This window comes from Microcaecilia unicolor, chromosome 11, assembly GCF_901765095.1.
Source record: "Microcaecilia unicolor chromosome 11, aMicUni1.1, whole genome shotgun sequence".
Taxonomy (NCBI): Eukaryota; Metazoa; Chordata; class Amphibia; order Gymnophiona; family Siphonopidae; genus Microcaecilia; species Microcaecilia unicolor.
The window spans coordinates 101,488,569-101,515,363 of NC_044041.1; the positions used below are offsets into that span (position 1 = coordinate 101,488,569).

The 26,795-nt window shown below is 48.6% G+C and overlaps 1 protein-coding gene across 1 annotated transcript in view; it reads left to right on the top strand.

The window, feature by feature from the left end:
* The window catches only part of RFX2 (regulatory factor X2), a 582,894-nt gene that overhangs the window by 350,552 nt on the left and 205,547 nt on the right, over positions 1-26,795 (top strand). Inside the window, 1 exon segment of the mRNA XM_030218518.1 lies at positions 18,185-18,297. Coding sequence (XP_030074378.1) covers positions 18,185-18,297 — 113 coding nt within the window.

Consider the following 26,795-nt stretch of genomic DNA (forward strand, 5'->3'; position numbering starts at 1 on the left):
ATGTTGCAACTATTTTATAAAGATAACATACATGCCTATCTTCTTTTATAAAATTACTACTACTACTACTACTATTTAACATTTCTAGAGCGCTACAAAGTGTACGCAGCGCTGTACAAACACAGAAGAAAGACAGTCCCTGCTCAAAGAGCTTACAATCTAATAGACAAAAAGTAAAGCATTTAAATTTAAAATATTTAAGCAGTCAAGCACAAGAGAACAGTCACAGAAGGACAGAAGATGTTGAAGGGTGGTCAGTGTGATTAGGTGTAACGCTGGTTGGAGTAGTGGGAGAAGGTGATAGAAGAATAGAAATGGGTGAGGTAAAGTAATGAGTGGGTTGATAGGGAGGTTATATAAGACATGTCACTCTAGGGGTGGGTGGGTAGAGGGGTAGGCCCAAGAAAAGTAGGCGTACACATTTACATCTGCTGTGAGGCACAGGCAATTATTTATGTATATGTGCTAGAAAAAAACTAAACTACTTACCTGTAGCAGGTTTTCTCCGAGGACAGCAGGTGCAGTGACATCATCCATGGAGCCCAGTGCAGCACTGCCAGCTGTACTGTTACTTTAAATCTTTGAGGCAGTGCCTCCACAGTGCATGCGTGGGTTTCTTCCTCCCTGATGCTCAAGTGCAGGGCCAGCAGAACTAAAGCTAAGAAGACAACTCCAAGGGGGAGGCGGGAGGGATGTGAAAATATATGCCTGCTGTCCTTGAAGAACATCTGCTACAGGTAAGTAACTTAGCTTTCTTCATGGACAAGCAGGCATAATATCCTCACATGTAGGACTCACTAGCTACCAGGCTCATACATTTTGCAAGTAAGTTGATAGTGAGCCTGGTGGAAGAAAAGGGGCCAGAGGTGGTGGTCACTTTTGAGTAGTAAAACGATTCTGAAAGACTGCTTGTCCAAATAGGTTATTCTGCCTAAAATGCTGCTCCTGATAGTATTGAACAATTAAGATGTTGTTAGAAGACCATGTAGCTCTGGAGGCAGAGCGGAAATAGGCTACTGAAACCACTATGGCTCTTACGTTGTGATCAGTGACCTGGCCATAAAGGGTCAACCCAGCCTGAGTATACATGTAGGAGATAGTCAGCTGGCCAAGTTGAGATTGTACGTTTGTTGATGGGAATCCCCAGTCTGTTAGGGTTGAAGGACACAAAAAGCTAGGAGGACTTCCTGTGAGGCTTTGCATGTTCTAGATAGTATGCTAGAGCATTCTTGCAGTCTAAAGTATGCAGTGCTGCTTCTTCCGGGTTATCATGTGGTTTAGGGAAGAAGATAGGAAGTACAATGGACTGATTGAGATGGTATTCTGATACCACCTTAGGAAGAAATTTGGGATGGGTTCGAAGAACAGACCTGTCAAGTGCCTGACGCTTCTGACAGAAGTAAGAGCTATTAAGAGCACTACCTTATATGTAAGGAACTTCAGAGAACAGGAACAAAGTGGTTCAAATGGAGGTTTCATGAGTGCTGTTAGGATGACATTGAAATCCCACACAACTAGAGGTGGTTTGATAGGGGGGTTGATATGAAACAAACCTTTCATGAATCTAACTATTAAAGGATGAACTGAAACTGGCTTATCAACTTTAGAATGAAAAGTGTTGATGACATTCAAATGTACTGTGACTGAGTTAATTTTGAGGCCAGAATCCAAAAGGTGGAAGAGGTACTCCATAAGGGTAGGCAGAGAGCTTGTAGTAGGATCGAGGGCTCTGGTTGCTCTCCAGAGAGAATATGTTTTCCACTCTAAATGGTAACATTTTTATGTAGAAGGTTTTGTAGATGCAGAGAAGGGCGACAAAAATGATAAAGGGGATGGGATGACTTCCCTATGAGGAAAGGCTAAAGCGGCTAGGGCTCTTCAACTTGGAGAAAAAAACGGCTAAGGGGAGGTATGATAGATGTCTATAAAATAATGATTCTCCGAGGACAAGCAGGCTGCTTGTTCTCACTGATGGGTGACGTCCACGGCAGCCCCTCCAATCGGAAAACTTTTCTAGCAAAGTCCTTTGCTAGCCCTCGCGCGCCGATGCGCACCGCGCATGCACGGCCATCTTCCCGCCCAAACCAGCTCGTGTTCGTCAGTCTCTTTTTGTCCGCGCTTGGTACGGTCGTGTTTACGCCGTTTGCGCCCCTTAAGTTGACCTCGCGCGTCTTTTTTGGCTTTTCGCTAGAGAAAGAAAAAAAAAAAAGATTTGGAAGAAGACCTTTTCGGTCTTTTTTCCCCGTCCTATATTTCCAGTTTTTGCCCCGTTAAGTTTTCTTTCGTTTTTGGGGTAGGCCCTTTTGAGGCCTCGGGTCGAATTTTTTCTCCCCCTCTTTTTGGTGCCTTACCGCAATTACGAGTTTTGACTTCACCGGCGTGATTTTTCCGCCCATGTCATCGAAGTCTCCCAGCGGCTTCAAGAAGTGCACCCAGTGCGCCCGGGTAATCTCGCTCACTGACAGGCACGCGTCGTGTCTTCAGTGTCTGGGGGCTGGGCACCGCCCGCAGGCCTGTAGTCTTTGCGCCCTTTTAAAGAAAAGGACTCAGGTAGTGAGATTGGCCCAGTGGAACGTTTTGTTCTCGGGCTCTTCATCGGCACCGGGAGTATCGAGTGCGTCGGCGTCGACAGCGTCAAGACCTCCGTCCTCGGCCACGACTGCATCGAGTGCATCGAGGCATCGACCCTCTGCATCGGGACCGAGACATCGGAAGAGTGCGTCGGCGTCGGTGGTACCGGGACCTCCACTAGTGCTGATGTCGTCGGACGGTGGTGCTTCGACTGGAGTGCAGGTGAGGGCTGTCCATTCCCCTGCTGGTGGCGGTGAGCCTTCGGGTGGGTCTCCCCCTACCCTGAGGGCTCCTGCGGTACAGCCCCCCCGAAACCGACCTTCTTCGGCCTCGGCCCCGAGGAAGCGACGGCTGGATTCTACGTCCTCCTCGTCGGTACCGGGAAGCTCCGGTGACATGCTTCGTTTGAAAAAGTCAAAGAAGCATCGACACCGGTCTCCTTCCTGCGTCGGTACCAAGAGCTCTGGGTCGCCGAGGGAGTCGGCACCCAGTAGGCATCGGCACCGGGAGGACCACTCACCCTCTGTTCAGGAGGTGTCGATGCGCTCCACCTTGGACAGCCCGGAACAGCCTCCACGCCCGGAACAGACTCTGACTTCGACACCTGCATCGGCTTCCATGTCTTTCTCCACAGCCGCCCTGCACGAGAGTCTCTGGGCCGTTCTCCCAGAGATCCTGGGAGAGCTGTTGCGCCCTTCCCCTCCGGTACTGGGGGTGCTTGCGCCACCGGTACCGTCGAGCGAGGCGCCGGCTGGCCCATTGCCCAGGGTGAGGTCTCCGACATCGGTGCCGCTTGCGGTACCGACTGCGGTCGCCTCCCAGGAAGGCTCCCCGACGACGTCGGCGGAGGGAGCTTTGCCGGTGCGGGCGAGGGAGTCTACCTCTCGACGCCCACACCGTGGCCGTGGTTCCACGGAGTCGAGCCGGGCACGGCTTCAGACACAGGTCCGTGAACTTGTGTCTGATACCGATGGTGAGGCCTCGTGGGAGGAGGAGGAGGTCATCAGATATTTCTCTGACGAGGAGTCTGATGGCCTTCCTTCTGATCCCACTCCCTCCCCTGAAAGGCAGCTTTCTCCTCCCGAGAGTCTGTCTTTTGCGGCCTTTGTCCGGGAGATGTCTACGGCCATCCCCTTCCCGGTGGTTGTGGAGGACGAGCCCAGGGCTGAAATTTTTGAGCTCCTGGACTATCCTTCTCCACCTAAGGAAGCGTCCACAGTACCCATGCATCATGTCCTAAAAAAGACATTGCTGGCGAACTGGACCAAGCCTTTAAGTAATCCCCACATTCCCAAGAAGATCGAGTCCCAGTACTGGATCCATGGGGACCCAGAGCTGATGCGCACTCAGTTGCCTCACGACTCTGGAGTTGTGGATTTGGCCCTAAAGAAGGCTAAGAGTTCTAGGGAGCATGCTTTGGCGCCCCCGGGCAAGGACTTTAGAACCTTAGACTCCTTTGGGAGGAAGGCCTACCATTCTTCTATGCTCGTGGCCAAAATCCAGTCTTACCAGCTCTACACGAGCATACACATGCGGAACAATGTGCGGCAGTTGGCGGGCTTGGTGGACAAGCTCCCCCCTGAGCAAGCCAAGCCTTTTCAGGAGGTGGTCAGGCAGCTGAAGGCGTGCAGAAAATTCCTGGCCAGAGGGGTGTATGACACCTTTGATGTTGCGTCCAGGGCCGCTGCTCAAGGTGTGGTGATGTGCAGGCTCTCATGGCTGCGTGCCTCCGACCTGGAGAATAGGATCCAGCAGCGAATTGCGGACTCGCCTTGCCGTGCGGATAATATTTTTGGAGAGAAGGTCGAACAGGTGGTAGAGCAGCTCCACCAGCGGGATACCGCTTTCGACAAGTTCTCCCGCCGGCAGCCTTCAGCTTCTACCTCCACAGGTAGACGTTTTTGTGCGGGAAGGAAGACTGTTCCCTACTCTTCTGGTAAGCGTAGGTACAATCCTCCTTCTCGACAGACTGCGGCCCAGGCTAAGCCCCAGCGCGCTCGCTCTCGTCAGCAGCGTGCGCCTCAGCAAGGCCCCTCGGCTCCCCAGCAAAAGCAAGGGACGAGCTTTTGACTGGCTCCAGCAGAGCATAGCCGACATCAATGTGTCAGTGCCGGGCGATCTGCCGGTCGGGGGGGAAGTTGAAAGTTTTTCACCAAAGGTGGCCTCTCATAACCTTCGACCAGTGGGTTCTCCAAATAGTCCGGCAAGGATACACCTTCAATTTGGCCTCAAAACCTCCAAATTGTCCACCGGGAGCTCAGTCTTACAGCTTCCAACACAAGCAGGTACTTGCAGAGGAACTCTCCGCCCTTCTCAGCGCCAATGCGGTCGAGCCCGTGCCATCCGGGCAGGAAGGGCTGGGATTCTATTCCAGGTACTTCCTTGTGGAAAAGAAAACAGGGGGGATGCGTCCCATCCTAGACCTAAGGGCCCTGAACAAAAATCTGGTCAAGGAAAAGTTCAGGGTGCTTTTCCTGGGCACCCTTCTTCCCATGATTCAGGAAAACGATTGGCTATGCTCTCTGGACTTGAAGGACGCCTACACGCACATTCCGATTCTGCCAGCTCACAGACAGTATCTGCGATTTCAGCTGGGCACACGTCACTTCCAGTACTGTGTGCTACCCTTTGGGCTCGCCTCTGCGCACAGAGTGTTCACGAAGTGCTTGGCTGTAGTAGCAGCAGCACTTCGCAGGCTGGGGGTACACACGTGTTCCCATATCTCGACGATTGGCTGGTGAAGAACACATCTGAGGCAGGAGCTCTACAGTCCATGCAGATGACTATTCGCCTCCTGGAGCTACTAGGGTTTGTGATAAATTATCCAAAGTCCCATCTTCTCCCAGTGCAGAAACTCGAATTCATAGGAGCTCTGCTGGATTCTCGATCGGCTCGTGCCTATCTCCCAGAGGCGAGAGCCAACAACTTGTTGTCCCTCGTCTCACGGGTGCGAGCGTCCCAGCAGATCACAGCTCGGCAGATGTTGAGATTGCTGGGCCACATGGCCTCCACAGTTCATGTGACTCCCATGGCCCGCCTTCACATGAGATCTGCTCAATGGACCCTAGCTTCCCAGTGGTTTCAGGCTGCTGGGGATCTAGAAGACGTGATCCACCTGTCCACGAGTTTTCTCAACTCCCTGTATTGGTGGACGATTTGGTCCAATTTGACTCTGGGACGTCCTTTCCAAATTCCTCAGCCACAAAAAGTGCTGACTACGAATGAGTCTCTCCTGGGGTGGGGAGCTCATGTCGATGGGCTTCACACCCAGGGAAGCTGGTCCCTCCAGGAACGCGATCTGCAGATCAATCTTCTGGAGTTGCGAGCGGTCTGGAAGGCTCTGAAGGCTTTCAGAGATCGGCTGTCCCACCAAATTATCCAAATTCAGACAGACAACCAGGTTGCCATGTATTACATCAACAAGCAGGGGGGCACCGGATCTCGCCCCCTGTGTCAGGAAGCCGTCAGCATGTGGCTCTGGGCTCGCCGTCACGGCATGGTGCTCCAAGCCACATATCTGGCAGGCGTAAACAACAGTCTGGCCGACAGGTTGAGCAGGATTATGCAACCTCACGAATGGTCGCTCAATTCCCGAATAGTGCGCCAGATCTTCCAGGTGTGGGGCACCCCCTTGGTAGATCTCTTTGCATCTCGAGCCAACCACAAAGTCCCTCAGTTCTGTTCCAGGCTTCAGGCCCACGGCAGACTGGCATCGGATGCCTTCCTCCTGGATTGGGGGGAGGGTCTGCTGTATGCTTATCCTCCCATACCTCTGGTGGGGAAGACTTTGTTGAAACTCAAGCAAGACCGAGGCACCATGATTCTGATTGCTCCTTTTTGGCCGCGTCAGATCTGGTTCCCTCTTCTTCTGGAGTTGTCCTCCGAAGAACCGTGGAGATTGGAGTGTTTTCCGACCCTCATCACACAGGACGAAGGGGCGCTTCTGCATCCCAACCTCCAGTCTCTGGCTCTCACGGCCTGGATGTTGAGAGCGTAGACTTTGCCTCTTTGGGTCTGTCAGAGGGTGTCTCCCGCATCTTGCTTGCTTCCAGGAAAGATTCCACTAAGAGGAGTTACTTCTTTCTATGGAGGAGGTTTGCCGTCTGGTGTCACAGCAAGGCCCTAGATCCTCGCTCTTGTCCTACACAGACCCTGCTTGAATACCTTCTGCACTTGTCTGAGTCTGGTCTCAAGACCAACTCTGTAAGGGTTCACCTTAGTGCAATTAGTGCATACCATTACCGTGTGGAAGGTAAGCCAAAAACAGGACAGCCTTTAGTTGTTCGCTTCATGAGAGGTTTGCTTTTGTCAAAGCCCCCTGTCAAACCTTCTACAGTGTCATGGGATCTCAATGTCGTTCTCACCCAGCTGATGAAACCTCCTTTTGAGCCACTGAATTCCTGCCATCTGAAGTACTTGACCTGGAAGGTCATTTTCTTGGTGGCAGTTACTTCAGCTCGTAGAGTCAGTGAGCTTCAGGCCCTGGTAGCCCAGGCCCCTTACACCAAATTTCATCATAACAGAGTAGTCCTCCGCACTCACCCTAAGTTCTTGCCAAAGGTTGTGTCGGAGTTCCATCTGAACCAGTCAATTGTCTTGCCAACATTCTTTCCCCGTCCTCATTCCTGCCCTGCTGAACGTCAGCTGCACACATTGGACTGCAAGAGAGCATTAGCCTTCTATCTGGAGCGGACACAGCTCAACAGACAGTCCGCCCAATTGTTTGTTTCTTTTGATCCCAACAGGAGGGGAGTGGCTGTGGGGAAACGCACCATATCCAATTGGCTAGCAGATTGCATTTCCTTCACTTACGCCCAGGCTGGGCTGGCTCTTGAGGGTCATGTAACGGCTCATAATGTTAGAGCCATGGCAGCTTCGGTAGCCCACTTGAAGTCAGCCACTATTGAAGAGATTTGCAAAGCTGCGACGTGGTCATCTGTCCACACATTCACATCTCATTACTGCCTGCAGCAGGATACCCGACGCGACAGTCGGTTCGGGTAGTCAGTGCTTCAGAATCTGTTCGGGGTTTAGGATCCAACTCCACCCCCCTAGGCCCGTGTTTTATTCTGTTCCAGGCTATACTCTCAGTTATTTGGAAAAATTGTTAGGTCAATCTCAGTTATGTCCTCGCCGTTGCGAGGCCCAATTGACCATGTTTGTTGTTTTGAGTGGGCTAGGGATACCCCATCAGTGAGAACAAGCAGCCTGCTTGTCCTCGGAGAAAGCGAATGCTACATACCTGTAGAAGGTATTCTCCGAGGACAGCAGGCTGATTGTTCTCACAAACCCACCCGCCTCCCCTTTGGAGTTGTGTCTTCCCTTGTCTTAGTCTTGCTACATATGGGACTGACGAACACGAGCCGGTTCGGGCGGGAAGACGGCCGCGCACGCGCGGTGCGCATCGGCGCGCGAGGGCTAGCAAAGGACTTTGCTAGAAAATTGTTCCGATTGGAGGGGCTGCCGTGGACGTCACCCATCAGTGAGAACAATCAGCCTGCTGTCCTCGGAGAATACCTTCTACAGGTATGTAGCATTCGCTGTGAAGTTGAACGGGTAGATGTGAAGTGCCTGTTTAGGCTTTCCAAAAATACTAGGACTAGGGAGCATGCGATGAAGCTACAATGTAGTAAATTTAAAACGAATCGGAGAAAATATTTCTTCACTCAACGTGTGATTAAACTCTGGAATTCATTGCCAGAGAATGTGGTAAAGGCGGTTAGCTTAGCAGAGTTTTAAAAAGGTTTGGATGGCTTCCTAAAGGGAAAGTCCATAGACCATTATTAAATGGACTTGGGGAAAATCTACTATTTCTGGGATAAGCAGCATAAAATGGTTTGTACTTTTTTGAGACCTTGCCAGGTATTTGTGACCTGAATTGGCCACTGTTGGAAACAGGATGCTGGGCTTGATGGACCTTTGGTCTTTTCCAGTATGGCAATACTTGTGTACTTATGAGTATCCTAGAGACTGTGTCGGGGAGGTTTAAGGAACATAATTCTATGTTGTCAGGAACCAAGCTGTCAGGACTAGGAGAAGAGGGAACTAATTTGATGTGGCTAGTAGGGAGCTATTAGATTCACGGTCCCCTTGTCTTGACGCAGTTTGAGAAGACTTTTCCCTTTGAGAGGTAGTGGGGCCGTACTGTTGGGAGCATGTATCTTGGAACAAAAGCGGGGAGAATTTTTCTTCTGAGGAGAATTGAAGAGGTCTATCATTGGGATCCCACACTGCTGTAACATTTGACCATTCATGAGGCTGAAGGACTCTGCTCAGTTTGTCTGCAATACCATTCTGTTTGCCGGCTAGGTAAACAGCTCTTATAGAGATATCTTGAGAAGCTGCCCAAGTCCATATCTGGATTGCTTGTCAACAGAGCTGGTAAGAACCTGTTTCTCCTTGCTTGTTCAGGTAATACATTGCTACTTGGTTGTCTGTACTAATGAGTATTACCTAACCAAGGATATAGTCCTGGAATGTTATGAGAGCTTTCCAAATAGATCGCAATTCCAGGTGGTTGATATGTCATTTTTCTCTTGGAGGCCAAGAACCCTGTGTGTGAAAACCATAGAGGTGAGTTTCCCAACCCATCATGGAGGCATCTGTGATGAGGACCTTGTGATGCAAAGGGGCTGGAATGGATGACCCCGGGTGATATTCTGGGACACCATCCACCACTGTAGAGTGGTGTAGCTGTGGAGTGGTTTGAATACGAGCTGATAGTAATCCCATGGCTTGGGATTACTGAGAGGAGAGTTTCCACTGAGGGATTCAGAAGTGGAGACAAGCTAATGTTGTTACATGGACTGTTGAAGCCATGTGACCGAGTAGACGGAGCATCAGACGAGAAGATACTTGGGTGAATTTAAATACCTGAATATTGTGTTGTTTGTCCTCGGTTGAAGAAGGAGGGCTCAGCCCTGAGTAGTATCAAGAAGAGCCCCTATGAACTTTAAGTTTTGAACCGGTTGAAGATGTGATTTGAGGTATTTTATCACAAATCCAAGGAGTTCTAGGAGTATTACGGCAGACAGAATGGAGTTGTTTACTGACTCCTTGGAGCCTGCCTTGATTAACCAGTCCAGGTAGGGGAAGATGTGTATGCCCAACCTGCAAAGTGTTGCAGCTACCACCATGAGGCATTTTGTGAAGATTCAAGGAGCCAAGGCCAAGCCAAATATAGTAAGATCTTGCATTGATAGTGTAGAGTTTCACAGCGGAAGCAGAGTAACTTTCTGTGTGCAGGTAGAATAGATATATGGATATATGCCTCCTTGAGATCTAGAGAGCAAAGCCAGTCTTTGAGTTGTATCATAGGAAGTAGTGATCCAAGGGATAATATGCAAAATTCTTCTTAGAGTAGAAACTTTTCTAAGTCTCACAGATCAAGAATTGGATGTACTGCTAGAGAATGTCACGGTGACAAAATTTGTCCCCATCCCTGCCCCATCCCCGTGAGCCCTATCCCCATCCTTGCGCCATTCTTATGTACACTCTCACTGTCCCCTTATGTATGCAAGTGCTGTCCCTGCCGCGCCCCCACCCCCGTAAGCTCTCTCTAATCTCATCTGCACAATCAAATAGTTATGATTTTATATTTAAATCATTTTATTATAGTGTAAAAAGAAACAATATTCTGTACAACTGTCATTTTTTAAAATCACAAACAATACAGTACAAGGATTGACAAAACCTCTGTCTCCCTTCCTCCCTCACACATATCCCCTCCACTATCGGGAAAACTGAACAAGCCAAATCACTACGGAATGCTACATAAAAAATTCATGGGCACACACACAGAACACAAATGCCAAATATATAATAGCTGGCCAAAAATGATAAACATAAATTAAATGAAATTCTCAAGAAGCCACACCTTGCATGTAGTACAACACCAGAGAAATACAAATAGATGCATTTCCTCCTATACTGTGCAAAATATAAAGTTGGCACATGCCAGGGATAGTGTTAGGGGAGTGCAATTAGGGCAACTGCCCCCCTGGCCAAAGAGAGCCCTAAGCCTGCTAGATACTGAAGAAGGTGCGGCTTGGTAAGATCCCCTCCCAAATTTCTTCCTTGGGCCCCAGCTATGTCTAACACCAGCTCTGGCAGGATACACATTTCAAATCTGACATATTCTAATCACAAAATAGAAAATAAAATTATTTTTTCTACCTTTTGTTGTTCGGTCATTTTATTTTTCAAATCATATTGGTCCCATGCTCTGGTTTCTGTTTCCCTCTGCCTTCTCTTAACTCACTGGGATCTCCTGCCCATTTGACATTTCTTTTTTCTTCATGCTCACCATACATCTTTGTGTACCTATCTTTCCCCATATTCAAAATCTCCCTTCTTTGTATCCCCTGTACATCCCTGTCCAGCATGTCCCCTGTGTCCATCTCCCCACATTCATCATCACCATTCTTATGTCCCTATTCCCCCCTCCTGTGTCCAGCATTACTCCTCTGTGTCCCTATGCCCCCTCATTCCAACATCTTCGTATTCTCCCCCCCCCCCCCCAGTCTAGCATCTTCCGTCTGTGTCCATATACCCCCTCCTATGTCTGGCATTGCCCTTCTGTGTCCATATACCATCTGCATGCAGTATCTCCCCTTTGTGCTTCTGTCCCTTTGCTCCCCTCCATGCCCATTATCTCCCCTCTGTTTCTGTATATCTCCTTGTGTCCAGCTTCTCCCCTCTTCCTCCCTCACACCAGTGTGTCTCCTTCCCTCCCTCTCTCAACTGTGTGTTCAGTATTTCACTCCCTCTTCCTTCAACCCCTTGGTTCAGTATCCCTTCTCTTCTTTCCCCCTTGCAGGTCCAGCACCTCTGTACCTTCCCTTCAGTTGCCCCCTCCCATGGGTCCAGTGTTTCTCTTCCTTCTCTCCAGCACCCCCCCCCCAAAGGTCCAGCACCTCTCTACCAGCCCTCCTCCTATGGGTCCAGTGCCTCTCCCCCGTCCAGCCTCCCCTTAATGCTTCCAGCGCCTCCCTCCTATGGGTCCAGCACCTCTCTCCATGCTCCCAGCCCCCTCACATGGGTCGAGCGCCTCTCTCCCTGTCCTTTAGCCCTCAGCCCCCCCCCCATGGGTCCAACACTTCTCATCCTTACCTCTAGCACCCTCCCCAAGGATCCTCTCTCCCTGCTCCCCAGCCCCTCTGTGTTCATTGCCCTCTCCCTTCCCTCCAGTCCCCTCCCATGGGTCCAGCTCCTTTCTCACTTTTCTCCAGTCCCTCCCATGGGTCTACCCTTCTCTCCAGTCCCTCCCTATGGGTACAGCGCCTCTCTCCCTTCCAGCCAGACTCTCCCACCCCCAATGTTTCCAGCACCTATTTTTCCTTCCAGCCAGTCTTCCTTCTCTCCACCCCCTGCGTCCAACACCTGTCCCTTCCCTCCATCGCCCCCCATGGGTCCAGCTTCTCCCTGCCCTTCAGCCTCCTGTGGGTCCAGGATCCCCCTCCCACATTTCCAGTAGCCCCCTCCTTTTCCGAGGGTCCAGAAGCCCCCCCTCTTGCCCCCCTAGTGCAGCCCTCCCTCACCACGGGTCTGGCACTTTGTCTTCCTCCCCTCCCCCCTTCCCACCATGGTAGCTTTATCTTATGCAGCTGACATCAATCTTCACAGGCCTGCTGTGGGGCCTTCACTCTGCCGGGTCCTGCTTTTTGATTCAATTCCTGTTTCACTAAACAGAAAGTTGCATGAGAAGGCAGACCCCAGCAGAGGGAAGGCCCCAGAACAGGCCTGTGGAGATCGCTGTCGGCTGCATAAAGAAGAGCTACTGCAGGTGAGATGGAAGGAACACACACAGATGCTGGACACACAAATTGGAAACCGTGGTTTTTATTTTTGTGTGTGTGTGTGTGTGTGGGGGGGGGGGGGGGGGTTATCACGGGAGCACAGCTTTTTACTGTTCCTGTGGGGCTGTAAAAAGTTTTGCTCTTGCACCCGGAGTAAACGCGCTAAATTGTTTCCTGCTTCTGTGGATTTAACACGGATCCCCATCCCCGTATCATTCTCTGTCATTCTCCCATCTTTTTTGGCATGAGAAAATACCTAAACTAGAACCCTTGACCCCTGTCTAGTGGAGGAACTGATTCTATTGCATTCTCCTGGAGGAGGGCCGAGAGCTCCCCTTGAAGTAGTTTCATTTGGAAGTAGTTGAAACTAGACACGTTTGGTGGATGGTCGGGAGGTCTTTTTTGCCAACGCAGAGCATAACCATGCTGAATGATGTGTAGCACCTGATTGTTGGAGGTTGTGAGAGGCCACCTCGTTGGAAGAGAGTAAGCCTTCCTCTGACAGATAGGCTGCTTGGCATGGACAACTGTACGGTGGCAATCATCTCTAGGAAGGAATCAAAAATTAGATTGTTTTTCAGACTGAGAGAGTGTCTATTTTTGACCCTGCTGCTTCATTGTACATCAGCATTGGGGCATAGCCCTTGAGATGGAGGAGGAGGAGGAATGTAATGACACGTAGAGCATTGATATCCTCCTGCAAATCTTCTCTAAGAAGAAGTAACAGAAGTTTGTGGCCTGGGTAGAGTTTTTGTAGTATCTATATGCTTTTTTTAATTAGGTTGCCACTTCCTCGACTTTGTCACCAAACAAGTTTTCTCCACAACAAGGGACATCTATCTGCTAGGTGGTTCTGGACCGCAGATTGGAGGTCAGAGACCCTGAGCCAGGAGAGACATTGCGTTGCCATGGCTAAGTTGGAAATGTGTGAAGAGACATCAAAGGCCTGCGGTACCAGATATTTTACAACAGTCAAGACGTTTTCTGTGAAGCTTTTGAAATTCCTCAGCTTTCTCAGGGGGATGGAATTCTATAAAAATAGTGGTCTGTATTAGCCATTTTAAATAAATTGTGGAATAATATTGATAATCCAAAATGTGATTGGCTAGCATTGAAGCTTGACAAGTATTTCTGCCAAAAGTCCGTTTTAGCTTTTCTTCCTGGAGGAGCAGAAGCATGAGATCTTGCACTGCAACTGCGCTTTAAAGCAGATTCCACAACTAGGGAAAGATAAGGTAATAGTTTCTCAAACCCAGTGGACTTCTGTATCCTGTACATTGTATCAATTTTCTTTGGGCTACCTGACTTGTTAGTGGAGTCTCCCAGTTTTTGAATAGAGTATTTTTCATAACTGAATAAAATGGAACAGTGATTCCTTCTCTAAGAAGAGAGTCATAATCCAGAACATCAGAGTTCTGAACAAGGTTCTTCCTCTGTCTCTAATTTGAAAGGTATGGCCTGAGCCATCTCACAGACAAAGCCAGGAAAAGATATACTTGAGGAGATCTACGTCTCTCAGGTGGCAGAGAAGGATCAGATGGAATGCCATAGGACTCCTCAGCTGAGAATACTGTTTATGGGAAGTACATGGAAGAGAGTGTTGACTAGAACGCTTCTTTGTATCAAGGTGTGTCAAGGCAGATGAGTCTCCGAAGTTGGAGAAGGTTCCTTTGCTGATGTCAATGCATGCGTTGGTCAGGTTCATACTGCCCCAGATGGTGAACGCCAAGCCGGCGTGTAGAACCTCTCCCATGACTGTCTCTCTGATGTATCGACGAGCTGGTGCACCTGTAAGCCTGTACAGACTACAAGTGCAGTAGCCCTGAAAACCGTTCCTTGAGCATAGCCCAGATTTTCTTGTAGAATAGGCTTCGGTACCAGCTGAGGAAGCAGTATGGGCACAGCCTGAGTTATAGCTTGTGCAGGCATTGGAGATCTCAAAGACCTTGAAGGCTCTCGATGAGAAAGTAGTTGAAATGAAGGAGAGAGGTCACTTTGGTACAGATGCTTCCCATGTCTCGAGGATGTCGATCCTGAGAGGTGTGGACAGAGTACCTGGAGGGAGAACAATGGTGATGCTTCTTGGGCTTTTTACGCAGCAGGTCCCTCGATGCGCACAGCACTGACGACGAGGATATAGAGTCCTTATAGGTACACAGTACCTAGTCCGATGTTGGACCTTCTCAATGTCGCATTGGTGCACCCTGCCATGCCTGATGCGGATATCAATATCAATGCAGAACCAAGTTTTTCACACTGGACTCAATGGGCTTTAAGGGTTCTCGCTTGCATGCGCAGACAGAGGCTATACTGTACATCCTGGTGCTCTGGATCCAAGCACTGAATACAGCAGTTATGGAGATCTGTGCCTGACATAGTCCTGTTTCATCGAATACAATTCTTAAAGCCACTCAGCACCCTTGTTGACATGGAGGGAAAAATGGCCAACACTAGGTCAAAAGGCTCTATGGTCCATGGAGTTTGAGTAATTGTGCACCTGATAATGGTCGATGCTTCCTGGGCAAAAGGAAGGGCTCAGAGGCCCCAAAAGGCTGAAAAATTAAAAATAATAGAAAAATTGTATAATATAAGTACACAAGTATTGCCATACTGGGACAGACTGAAGGTCCATCAAGTCCAGCATCCTGTTTCCAGCAGTGGCCAGTGCAGGTTACAAGTACCTGGCAAGATCCTAAAACAGTACAATATATTTTATACTGTTTATCCTAGAAATAAGCAGTGGATTTTCCCCAATTCCATTTTAATAATGGCTTATGGACTTTTCTTGTAGGAAGCTATCCAAACCTTTTTTTTAAACCCTGCTAAGCTAATTTCTTTCACTACATTCTCTGGTAACAAATTCCAGATTTAATTACACATTGAGTGAAGAAATATTTTCTCTGATTCATTTTAAATTTACTACTTTGTAGCTTCATTGCGTGCCCCCTAGTCCTAGTATTTTTGGAAAGAGTAAACAAGCGATTATCTCTATCCGTTCAATACATTCATTATTTTATAAACCTCTATCATATCTCCCCTCAGTCATCCTTTCTCTAAACTGAAGAGCCCTAGCCGCTTTAGCCTTTCCTAATAGGGAAGTTATCCCATCCCCTTTATCATTTTCATCGCCCTTCTCTGTATTTGAACAACTTAATATAGAAAAAAGAAGAATATGAAGAAAAAATGGCTCAAAAAAAGGGAAGGCACCAAAAAGGCAAAAGTTTGATGCACTGAGGAGAGATTAAAAAAGCAACCTTTCTGCTCCGTATAAAACGATAGACTGTTGGTCTTGCACTTGAGCATCGGGCAGGAAGGCACCTGTGCATGCAAGTTGGGGTCACTGCCTCAAGATTTAAAGTGACAGTGCACTTAGCATGTCTACACCGGGCTCAATGGATGATGTCAGCCACATGTGACAATATGCCTGCTTGGCCTCAAAGAAGGCACATGGGTTCATATGTTGCAGGCAAGACTGGGGATCTTTCCTGCCTGCCCTGAAGGATTGGTTACACAACCAGGCTGGATGAAGGAGGGGCAGGTGAGAGAGCAGGGTCGTTAGACATGGGTGGCTGCAGGGGGGGCAGGGGGAGAGTAGGGTCGCAGGATATGATATGGGTGGCTGGAGGGGGGGGCAGGGGAGAGGAGGGTCGTTGGACATGGGTGGCTGCAGGGGGAGAGTAGGGTCGCTGGACATGGGTGGCTGCAGGGGGGGCAGGGGGAGAGGAGGGTCGCAGGACATGGTTGGTTGGAGGGGGGGGAGGGGAGAGGAGGGTCGTTGGACATGGGTGGCTGTGGGGGGAGTGTAGGGTCGCTGGACATGGGTGGCTGCAGGAGGGGCGGGGGAGAGGAGGGTCACAGGACATGGGTGGCTGGAGGGGGGGGAAGGGAGAGGAGGGTCGTTGTTTCATGCATCGCTCTCTGCCACTTGCTCCACGTGTTTCCCTACTCCTCCCCTTGCCTGGGAATCAGCTGTGAGTGACGTCAGCCTGGGTGGCTGGAGGGGGGGGGCAGGGGAGAGGAGAGTCGCTGGACATGGGTGGCTGCAGGGGGGGCAGGGGGAGAGGAGGGTCGCTGGACATGGGTGGCTGCAGGGGGGAGGGGAGGGTCGCTGGACATGGGTGGCTGGAGGGAGGGGGTGAGGGGGATCCTGAGATCAGAGAGGTGGGGGTGGAAGGGGGGCCTCAGACCATAAAGGGAGGGGGAAGGGGGGGCACACTCACTCTCTGTCTCTCACATACACTCTCTCTGACACACTCTGTCTATCACTCTCTCTCTCTCTCTCTCTCTCTCTCTCTCTCAAACATACACTCCGAGGAAAACCTTGCTAGCGCCAGTTTCATTTCTGACAGAAACTGGCCTTTTAGACTAGTTATCAATAAAAAAAAAAGAGTTATTAAACCCAGAAATACCATACCCCACTTTAGGTATCTGCAGTTTTTAGGTTGTTTAAGATGAAAACATCAAAGCTATGAAAAAAAATTGCATAGTCCCATTCTACTGACCCTATAGTATACAAAACTTTCGAAAATGAAAGTTGCCCCTTCAAACTTTAATAGCTTTTATCTCTGTTATTTGTAACCCCACATTTGGTACTTTTTTACTCAGTGGGTCACATTTTATATGAGTACAGGTTGTACGCAAATAACTACTGTACGTTCATTTTGGATGTGCAATTTTATGAAAGTCTATTTCTGTGTCTAAAGCACTGCGTTTAATGCAGAAATGCCATTGAAAATTACCCTCATACTGTTTGGTTATACAGTTTTTTTTTTTAAATGACAGAATGGATTAGAAGACCCTTCAGGGGATAATTTTTGTAAAGGATTTTACCTTCATACATGTGGCAACAAGAATGCACACACTTTTGTGATCCACATGTAGACATGTTCAGGTTTGGTTTGAGTTGCTATTTATGTATATCATTTATAAAATACAGTCGTACTTTACATGCGAACAGTTACACCTGTTTCTAAAATTTTATGTGTGCTAAATAGCAGCTATAAATGCAGGCATATATTTTACCTGGGGTCGTTTTTAAAAACAATAGTACAATATCGGAATTTAGAGCAGCTCTTTTTGTGCTCTGTGCAGTAAATGCAGGGCATGCTCCCTGTATTTACCATACAGGCTTTGCACTTACCATACCTTAACTTTTGCAGTTAAAGGGCAGTAAGTGTAAAAATATACCGCACTTTAGTAAACATGTCCCTTAGGTTTTACCACATGGTGGAGACTGGCGTGGACTCGTCTACTATTAAAAACCAGCAGTGCAGCAGAAAACCGTGTGAGCTGTCTAACATGGGTATGGGCAGGAGCTGGGTGTGACATAGGTTGGAGAAGTGGTTGGGTATGACATCTACCTCATGGGTCGGTTCCGTAAGGTAGTGGTTATGACTGCTGATGCATAATTGCACTTATTGCCACCTGAAGAGGAAGCAGTAAATGCAGTAGCCACAGACCTAATGCTGCAGGTCCTCAAGCCCATCCCCTAAGTCCATACTTACATGTTCCCAAGGAAACCCTCCCCTCCATACCCCCTGACCTACTACCTCTGGGACTTAGCTGGAGGTGATTCCTTACAGTCTAGTGGACTAGGGCGGGAGCAGCCCCCTACGCTCCTGCCCTGTCAAGCTCCAGGTACAAATATTGTGGAGATGACCCCCTAGGGGTAGTCTCGTAGTACCACCACTAAGAGTAAGTCTTCCATATAAAGGTAGTTGCACCTGAATATAGATGTTATGGTGTTCTATGCTGACCAGAATTATAGACATCTGAATACTGTCAATAGCATGTCTTAATTTTTTTTTTTCCTTTAGGCAACTTTGGATGTAGTGATGAACCTTCAGTTCCAATATATAGAAAAGCTGTGGCAGTCTTTTTGGAGTTCCAAAATTCCATCTAGTGATGGGTCTACTCCGATGCAAACAACGTATGTGAAGTATACAGAATCCATTGTTTTGGCGGAACTTTTTTGTTAGCATAAATGTAACTTCCTTGGCGCCAGCAGAAGATGAATCCATAGACTAGTGGGTTGTGACTATCTACCAGCAGGTGGAGATAGAGAACAATGGACAGAAGTGCCTCATAGGATGGAGTGCTCCTAGCCAGTCAGTGTTCTCTATCTCCAGTAAGCAGAAAGACAATTTCTCTCCTTGGTCCTGGCTGCAAGCTCTTGGCCTTGGGCTTCAGTGTTGCTTTTGGGTTGTGTGGTCATCCCAGGTCCCTCCCCCACCCGATACCACTCTCATCTCCTGCCTCCTTTCTCACTAAAAAAAAAAAGTGCACCGGTTGACATCATGCATTTGGGGTTTATCTTACTGTGACCCGGTGAAGGCGTTCCTTTAGTAGAATTTGGCACTAGAAAATTTGGGCACCGTTGCAGTAGCTCCATGGACCTTAGGCAAAAACTCTCATCAACACTGCTTGGTTGGTGAGTGTGGCTACAGCGTTACCCTTTCGTCGGAGCGCCTTTTTCCTGCCTACAGCTGCCAGGATGGCAGTGGAGCTTGTTAAATGCTGCTCCTGCTGTGGGAAGCGGACAGCAGTGTCCAGGGGCCTGTGCTGCTTCCCCGATGACAGATGGGGGTTGGGTCCTCTGAGGCTTCGGGTTTTTCCTATGCAACTGAAGCACACCATTTCCCTAGCTTAGGGCAGCGCGTCAGTGGCCATTTTGCAGCGTAAGTCGGAGAGTGCGCTGTTAGCTGCCAGTTCTGATGGTCTGGCAGCCATGCTTCCTGCGTGTTTGGACCTTCCGGCGGGGCAGGCAGGGGGAGAGGTGTCAGAGCCGTTCTCCCCCAAATTTGTACTTCTGTTACATCGCGCCTATTATTTAAAGGTATCTGGACAGGCTGGAGTCCCAGTTGTGGATTTCGCAGGGCTTCAGGTGAGGGTTCCTAACCCCAAGAGGTGCCGCTGTGGCTTTCTTTCAGAGGGAGGGTCCCTGGCCCCCTTTCTCCCCCTCTTTCTGATGGGGCTGTTTCGGGCCCTTCTCTTTCCTCTCAGGTTAGGGGTGGCTTAGAGGAGGAGGGAGCTCCTGTAGGAGGAGGCAGATGACCCATCAACAGTCCAGGTTTTCCTTAGAGAAGAGTTGGCTTCATTCATTACTACGGCCCTCCAGGTCCTCAGTATTTCTGAGCCTGACACTTCTAACCCGACTACTGCCAATCACAAAATGGGTAGCACCCGTCAGCCACCTCGTGCCTTTTTGGTGCATGAGGCCATGCACAAAATGATCTTGGAGCAGTGGGCTAAGCCGAGCGCACTGCTTCGAATAGCCAAAACAATGTCTTGGTTATACCCGCTTGAGCAGTCGGAGCTGGACAAGCTCCATCTGCCTAGAGTTGATGCCTTAGTGGTGGCTGTCACCAAAAAGACAACCTTACCTGTGGAGGGTGACATTGCCTTAAAAGATGTACAGGATAGGAAGCTGGAGGCCTCTCAAGCTTTTGTTTGAGGTGTCAGTGCTTTCCTTACAGGCAGCTTTCTGCAGTTTTTATGCAGCTGAAGTCTGTTTTAGTTGGGTACAGCAATTTGCGGATTCTTTCCAGCCAGCCGATACTGGAATTCCCATGGAATTGCCGGACATGGAGTCAGGGTTAGCCAATTTGGCAGACTCCTTATATGACTTGATTACGGCGTCTGCATAACAGATGTCTTTGACGGTCAAGGCTCGCTGCTTCTTGTGGTTGCACCACTGGGCAGCGGACACTGCCTCTAAGCAGCGTCTGGTAAAGTAAAGGGCACTTGCTCTTTGGGGAGGACTTGGAGAAGTTGGTTAAGGACCTCAGCGATTCTAAGATGCATCATCTGCCGGAGGATAGGACACAATTTTCTCCAAAGACTGGGCCGTCCCATCCTCATGTCAAGGATGCGTGTCAGTATAGACCGGGACGGCCAAGTATCTCAGCGCTGTCTGTATCAGTCTCGGTAGCCCTTTTGCTCAGACAAGCGTTCTGCATCTGACGCAGGTCACCAGCCCTCCTCCTCTTTTCCCGCTCAATGATGGGGTGCCGGGTCACTCCTCGACTCCAGTTGGTGAACTGCTGTTCCTGTTCTTCGAGGCGTGGGCCCGCATAACTTCAGACCAGTGGGTGCGCGACATTATTCGAGAAGGTCACAAGTTAGAATTTGCCTCTCCTGCCACAGATTTTTTCTTGGAGTCCTCATGTGAGATCTTTGGCAAGTGGGCAGTGATCGTTTGACTCTCAACACTTTGCTGGCCTTTTGGAACCATTATTCCAATGCAGTCTGCCGAATGGCAGATGGGTCATTATTCCATCTGTTTTGTGGTTCCCAAGAAAAAGGGGGGATACGTTTTGCCCGGTTCTCAACCTCAAATGGGTCAACCATTCTCTGAAGGTCCTGCACTTCTGCAATGGAAACCTTGTGCTCCATACTAGCAGTGCAGCTGGGCTTGTTCCTTATGGCCTTGGACTTCAAGGAGGCGTATTTGCAATTTCCCATTTGGCCTCTGTATCAGAAGTTTCTCCTCTTTTTGGTTGCTTGGCCAGCATTTCCAATTCCAGGCCATGCCTTTCGGTCTAGCTACTATGCCATGGACTTCTCCAAGGTCATGGTCATGGTAGCCGCCTGTCTGCAATGCCAGGGTGTTCATGTCCATCCTTATCTGGATGATTGGCTGATCAGGGCTTCTTCCGTCCAGGAGAGTGAGCAGGCCATGGCTTGGGTCATATCTCTCTTGCAGTTAGTGTGGTTCATCAATTTCTCCAGGAGTCAGCTCGTTCCCTCTCAGATACTGGAGTATCTGGGGGTTCAGTTTGACACCGCTCAGGGCAAAGTCTCTCTGCCACTGCAAAGGTGTGCCAGGCTGCAGAGGCAGGTGGGTCTTCTGCTGTAGGCTTCTGCTCTTCGAGTCTCTCTCAGATCCATAGCAGCGATTCTCGATGTGGTGTCCTGGGTTCGGGTGCACATGTGTCCGTTGCAACACTCACTTCTCAGTTACTGATCCCTGGTGTCGCAAGATTACGAGCGAGTGCTCCACTGGATGACATTAGTGTGTTGCAGCATTCTTTCGTGGCTGTTGGACTCCATTTTGTGCCAGGGTCTCTCTCTGGCATATCCAGTGTGGATGGTGGTGATCACTGACATGAGCCTCTGAGGATGGGGGGCTCATTTTCTCCAACGGGTCACTCAGGGTCGGTGATCCCCAGAGGAAGCTTAGTGGCCAATCAGTCGGTTGGAGCTTCAGGTGGTGCATTTTTCTTCTTGGTGGAGGGCAAGCCGGTGCACGTCTTCGACAGCATGACAGTGGGGTAGTGGCCTACATCAATTGGCAAGGGGGCACACACAGTGCATCACTGGCTCTCGAAGCTCAGTTGCTCATCAGGTGGGCTGTCAGTGACTCACATTGCTGGAATGCAGAACGTGCACGCGTATTACCTGAGCACACATGTCCTAGACCCGGGAGAATGGGATCTTGTGGAGTCGGCATTTCAGCTGATCGCTGCCAAGTGGGGAACACCGGTAATGAACCTCATTGCAAATTGCCAAAGCTCCAAGGTTTTTCAGCAAGAAGCGGGATCTCTGTTCAGAAGGTCTGAATGCTCATCTTCAGCCGTCTCTGAGCATTCTTCTTCTCTGTGTTTTCCCCATGGCCTGTGTTTGGCAGAGTGCTCCAGTGGATCCTACTCCATCCATGTCGCGTGATTCTAGTTTCTCCTGATTGGCCTCTTCATCTGTGATGTGGGCACTTAGTTTGGTTGCAATGGCCCCTTTGCCCCGTTCTTCTGGTTGAAGGCCCAATTTGGATGGAGGATCCTTCTCACTATGGCTTGGCTGTTGAGCAGCGAAGTTGAGGAAGAAAGGGCATTCTCTGGAGGTGATTGCTATTCTACTTCAGGTGAAGAAGCATTCTACTTCCGCAGCTTATGCACACGTGTGGAGACTTTTTGAGACGTGGTGTGCTGATTGGGCAGTTTCTCCATTGCAGTCTTCCTTTCCTCAGATCTTAGCCGTCTTAAAGGATGACTTGGGGAAAGGCCTGGCTTACAGTTTTTTGCGGGTGCAAGTGGCGGCTTTGGCCTGTTATAGAGGCAGACTGCTTGGTTCCTCTTTGGCGTCACATCCCGATGTCATCCGCTTTTTGAAGGGAGTGTGTCAGCTTAAGCCACCATTGCGTCCTCCATGCCCAGAGTGAAATCTTATTTTGGTGCTTTGGTCTCTTCAGAAGGCTCCTTTTCGAGCCAGTACATCGCTGTTCATTGACAGATTTGACCTTCAAAACAGTCTTCCTTGCTGCTATTTCATTGGTACGCAGGGTCTCGGAGCACAAAGCATTGTCCTGTCGGGACCAATTTTTGTGTTTCTCCCCCGAAGGGTTAATGCTCTGCACAGTTCCATCCTTTCTTCCTAAGGTGGTGTCTGCTGTTCACGTTAATCAGCTACTGTTTCTTCCAACCTTTCAGGCGGATTTGTACTCTTGGGAATTTGGTTCTTTGTGCCTTCTCATTGTTCGCCGGAACGTTCTTTGGTATCTAGAGGCAACCAATGAGTTTTGGTGGTCTGATCATTTGTTTGTACTTCATGCCAGTCCTTGTAAAAGGGAGGGCATTCTAAAGCAACTGTTGCTTGCTGGGTGCTTGAGTCTATCGTGTTGGTATATATAGTTGCAAGGAAGCCCATTACTGCACATCTGCGGGTGCATTCAACTTGGGCATTGGCCATGTTGTGGGCAGAGATGCGTTTGATTTATTTGGATGAAATTTGCAGGACAGTGGTCCATACCTTCTACAGACATTATTGTCTGGATGTCGCTGCTCAGGCAGCCACAGCTTTCGGGGCGTTGGTCCTTTTTATGGGAGCGTCGGTTTCTCACCATAGCTAGGACTGCTTTGTTACTTCCCACTAGTCTCTGGATTCATCTGTTGCTGGTGTTAAGGAATATAAAATTGTCTTACCTGATAATTTTCTTTCCTTTAGGCACAGCAGGTGAATCCAGGGGCCTCCCTTGATTTCCTGCTCTGTTGCTTTGTTGTTGTTGCAAGTTGCTTTTTTAGTGAATTTTCTCCAATCAAGTTTTCCAGGGTGTTTTCAGTTATTTTTGGTTCCTGTGAGAAAGGAGAAGTCTTCTATGACTGTTTCTTTCTGCTTTGCTATGAGAAATACTGACTGGCCAGGAGCTCTCCGTTCCATGAGGCACTTCTGTCCATTGTTCTCTATCTCCATCTGCTGGTAGATGGTCACAACCCACTAGTCTCTGGATTCATCTGCTGTACCTAAAGGAAAGAAAATTATCAGTTAAGACATAATTTTACATGTTTTTATAATAATCATTATAGATTTCATTCTGACAAGATCTTTAGCTGTTCGTAAATGTAATGTTTATAGAACATAAATGCAACAATCTTTGATTAAACCAGGGATTCTCAACCCAGTCCTTGGGACACGCCTAGCCAGGCAGGTTTTTAGGATACCAACAACGAATATGTTTGAGAAATCTGCATGTTCCCTTTTCATTTTTTTCTGATTACTTACCTAATTCTTCGATTTTCAATGCCACAGAGAAGAGGGAAACAGAGGGTTTTCGCTTCAGCTGTTTTTGTGACTTCATTGTCAGATGATAATGACATCTTTCATCATCCCTGAGGCACTGAGTGTATCCGCTGCCAGGCTGGTGGAAGAGCCCAGCTTGGACGGTAATGTCTCAGGCCTTGGAAGACCTCCTACACCCCCACCCCCATCCAGGTTCACTGCTGGTGTCTTCAGAGCGCAAATTGGAGGGATGTGGAAGTGTGTCCAGTGAGTCGTGTCCGATCCTGCAATTAGACCCCGAAGTGTTGACGATGTCAGCGCCGGCATACAAACCCAGGGGGGTGAGCTGGAGTTGGCAACCCGCGAGGGTGTGGAGCAACAATAGAGCCAGTTTAGTTTGTCATACTAGCTGGCTGGTGCTATGACAGGGCTCAACAAAGTTTCTTAGGATCTAGGAGCCAGACTTGAAATGACTGGAGTTTTTATTCATTTATGCTCATATATTACAGAGTCATAATGTGTTGAACATGAGACACAGTAAGTTATTTCACAGTAGCAGGGAAGAAGCCGATAGGAAGCAATTGCTTTCCCCTTCACCCACCCACCTACATCATATCTGGCAATGGAGTGAGGTTTTAGGCTGTGGTTGGTGGGTCAATGGGAGAGAAGCCAAAGCTGGAGATACTAAGGGTGGGTGAAACGGTGTACCCACCCACCTACCCCCACTAGCTACAACCTTAGCCTCTCTTCGTTGCACTACAATTCTAAGTCCTCACTGCTAGTCCCATCCACTCCCAGCAAATGTAGCCACTTTTCATCACCTACCTAGTCACCCCAGCAGTAGCTTTGGCTCACAATCCTGTCCACAGCAGCAACCTGTGAATCTCTCATGTACCTCGAAAATAGTAGCTTCTGTCAATACTTACGTACCCCGTCACTCCCTCCCAAAAAATAAAAAACCCAGATTCTTAAAAAATATAAATTTATCCTACCAACAGGGCAGCTAGAATATTGCCTCCTCAGCAGCAATACTACTACTAATCATTTCTGTAGCGCTACTAGACATATACAGCACTGTACACGTTATATGCAGGTGCTTTCTCTGTCTCTAGAGGGCTCACAATCTAGTTTGTGTACCTGGGGCAATGGAGGGGGTTAAGTGACCTGCCCAAGGTCACAAGGAGCTGCAGTAGGAATTGAACCCAGGTTGCCAGGATCAACGCTGCACTACCCATTAGGCTACTCCAAGTATTGCTAACTCTCCAAGTATCCTTCTGATTAAGGTGGCTCCAATGAGGGCTGCCTCTTCAGGGTGGATACTTTCAAATTTCTCTCTTTCTCTTTCTTTCTCTCCTTCCCACACCCCCCCCCCCCCCCCCCAACACAAGCACACACACCTACAGCTCTCGCTCTGCCTCCGTCCAGCACACACCCATAACTCTTGCTGTGCCCAGCATACGCACACACACCCATTGATCTCGCTCTGCATCCGTGCAACCCCCCCCTTCAATAGCTCTCACTCTGTCTCGACCCCAGCTCCGGCCCAATGTAGAGTATATTACAGTAATCTAGTCTTGATGTTCTGATATCACTTTGAGAAGATTTCCCTTCTCGATCTACAGTGAGAAAAAATGTAGTCACAGGAGATCGAGTCATCTCCTGAAGGCTATTTGAATCTAGCTGTACTTCAAGGTTCCCGACCTGTGATTTAAGAGGGAGTTTGTGGCTTCCAAAAGAGTTTTGGATGTTGGGTATGTCATGACGTCTGTTAGGGTCACATAGGAGTTCTGTTTTGGGTTCAAAAAAATTTGTTTTTAGCTTATTCTTGAATTGAGGTTATACAGGCAGTTTATTCAGGGCTGTATGTAAGTCTGTTTCAGTGGGTACAAGTAGCTGCACATCATCTGCATAGATATAGAACCAAGTATCCATCGATCAAATGATTTTGGCTATTTGTTTCTGGTAGATGTTAAAATAAGTGAGTGCGTGGATCTCTGGGGTACCCCAAAGGTCAGTGCCCAAGTTGGTGATGAGGTTCTGCCAAACAGTATGGACTGTTGCTTATCTGATAGTTATGATCTGAACCTGGCAAGTACTGTACTATTGACGCTTGTTTCTGCTAGTCGTGCTAGTTTGATGCTGTCTGAGTTGGTTAAAAGACAATAGACACCCTAGGCAAACCTTCAGCCTTACCTCACCCCTTCAATTAATTTTTATGCCCCTAAGATTTTGATCATTTTAACAATCATGGTCATCACAAGAAATCCTATAAAAATGCAAGTTAAAGTATGTGCTGATGGTTTGTGTGGTTGCAGCTGCCTTTGCTTCCCTCAGGAAACTGGTGCCCTAAACAACCATCTAGTCTTGTGTAGGGCACAAGAGTTAAAAACTGCTGAGAAATACAGCAGTACTAACATCCCCTGTCATGGCTTCTGTGAAGATAGTTTAGCAGGGATACAAGAGCTGTCTCTGTTTCATAACTGGGTCATGGGTACATACATTACATAAATTACAGGCTTCAAAATGGACTCTTTCCCACGGATAAAGGAAACATCCTACTCGCTCCGTTACCAAAAGATGCTAAAAAAAAGCACAATGGACCTAACCAACTATCGACCAGTAGCATCTATTCCACTTATCACCAAACTCATGGAAGGCATAGTGACGAAACAACTCACTGAATACCTAAACGATCACTCAATTCTACATGAATCCCAATCAGGATTTCAGACGAATCACAGCACCGAAACTGTACTAGTGTCCACAATGAACTCATTCAAACAAGCAATTGCGACTGGTAACAACATCCTCCTCCTGCAATTCGACATGTCCAGTGCCTTTGACATGGTTAAATCATGAAATACTAATACACATACTAGAATACTTTGGAGTAGGAGGCACAGTTCTCAAATGGTTCAAAGGATTCCTGACCACAAG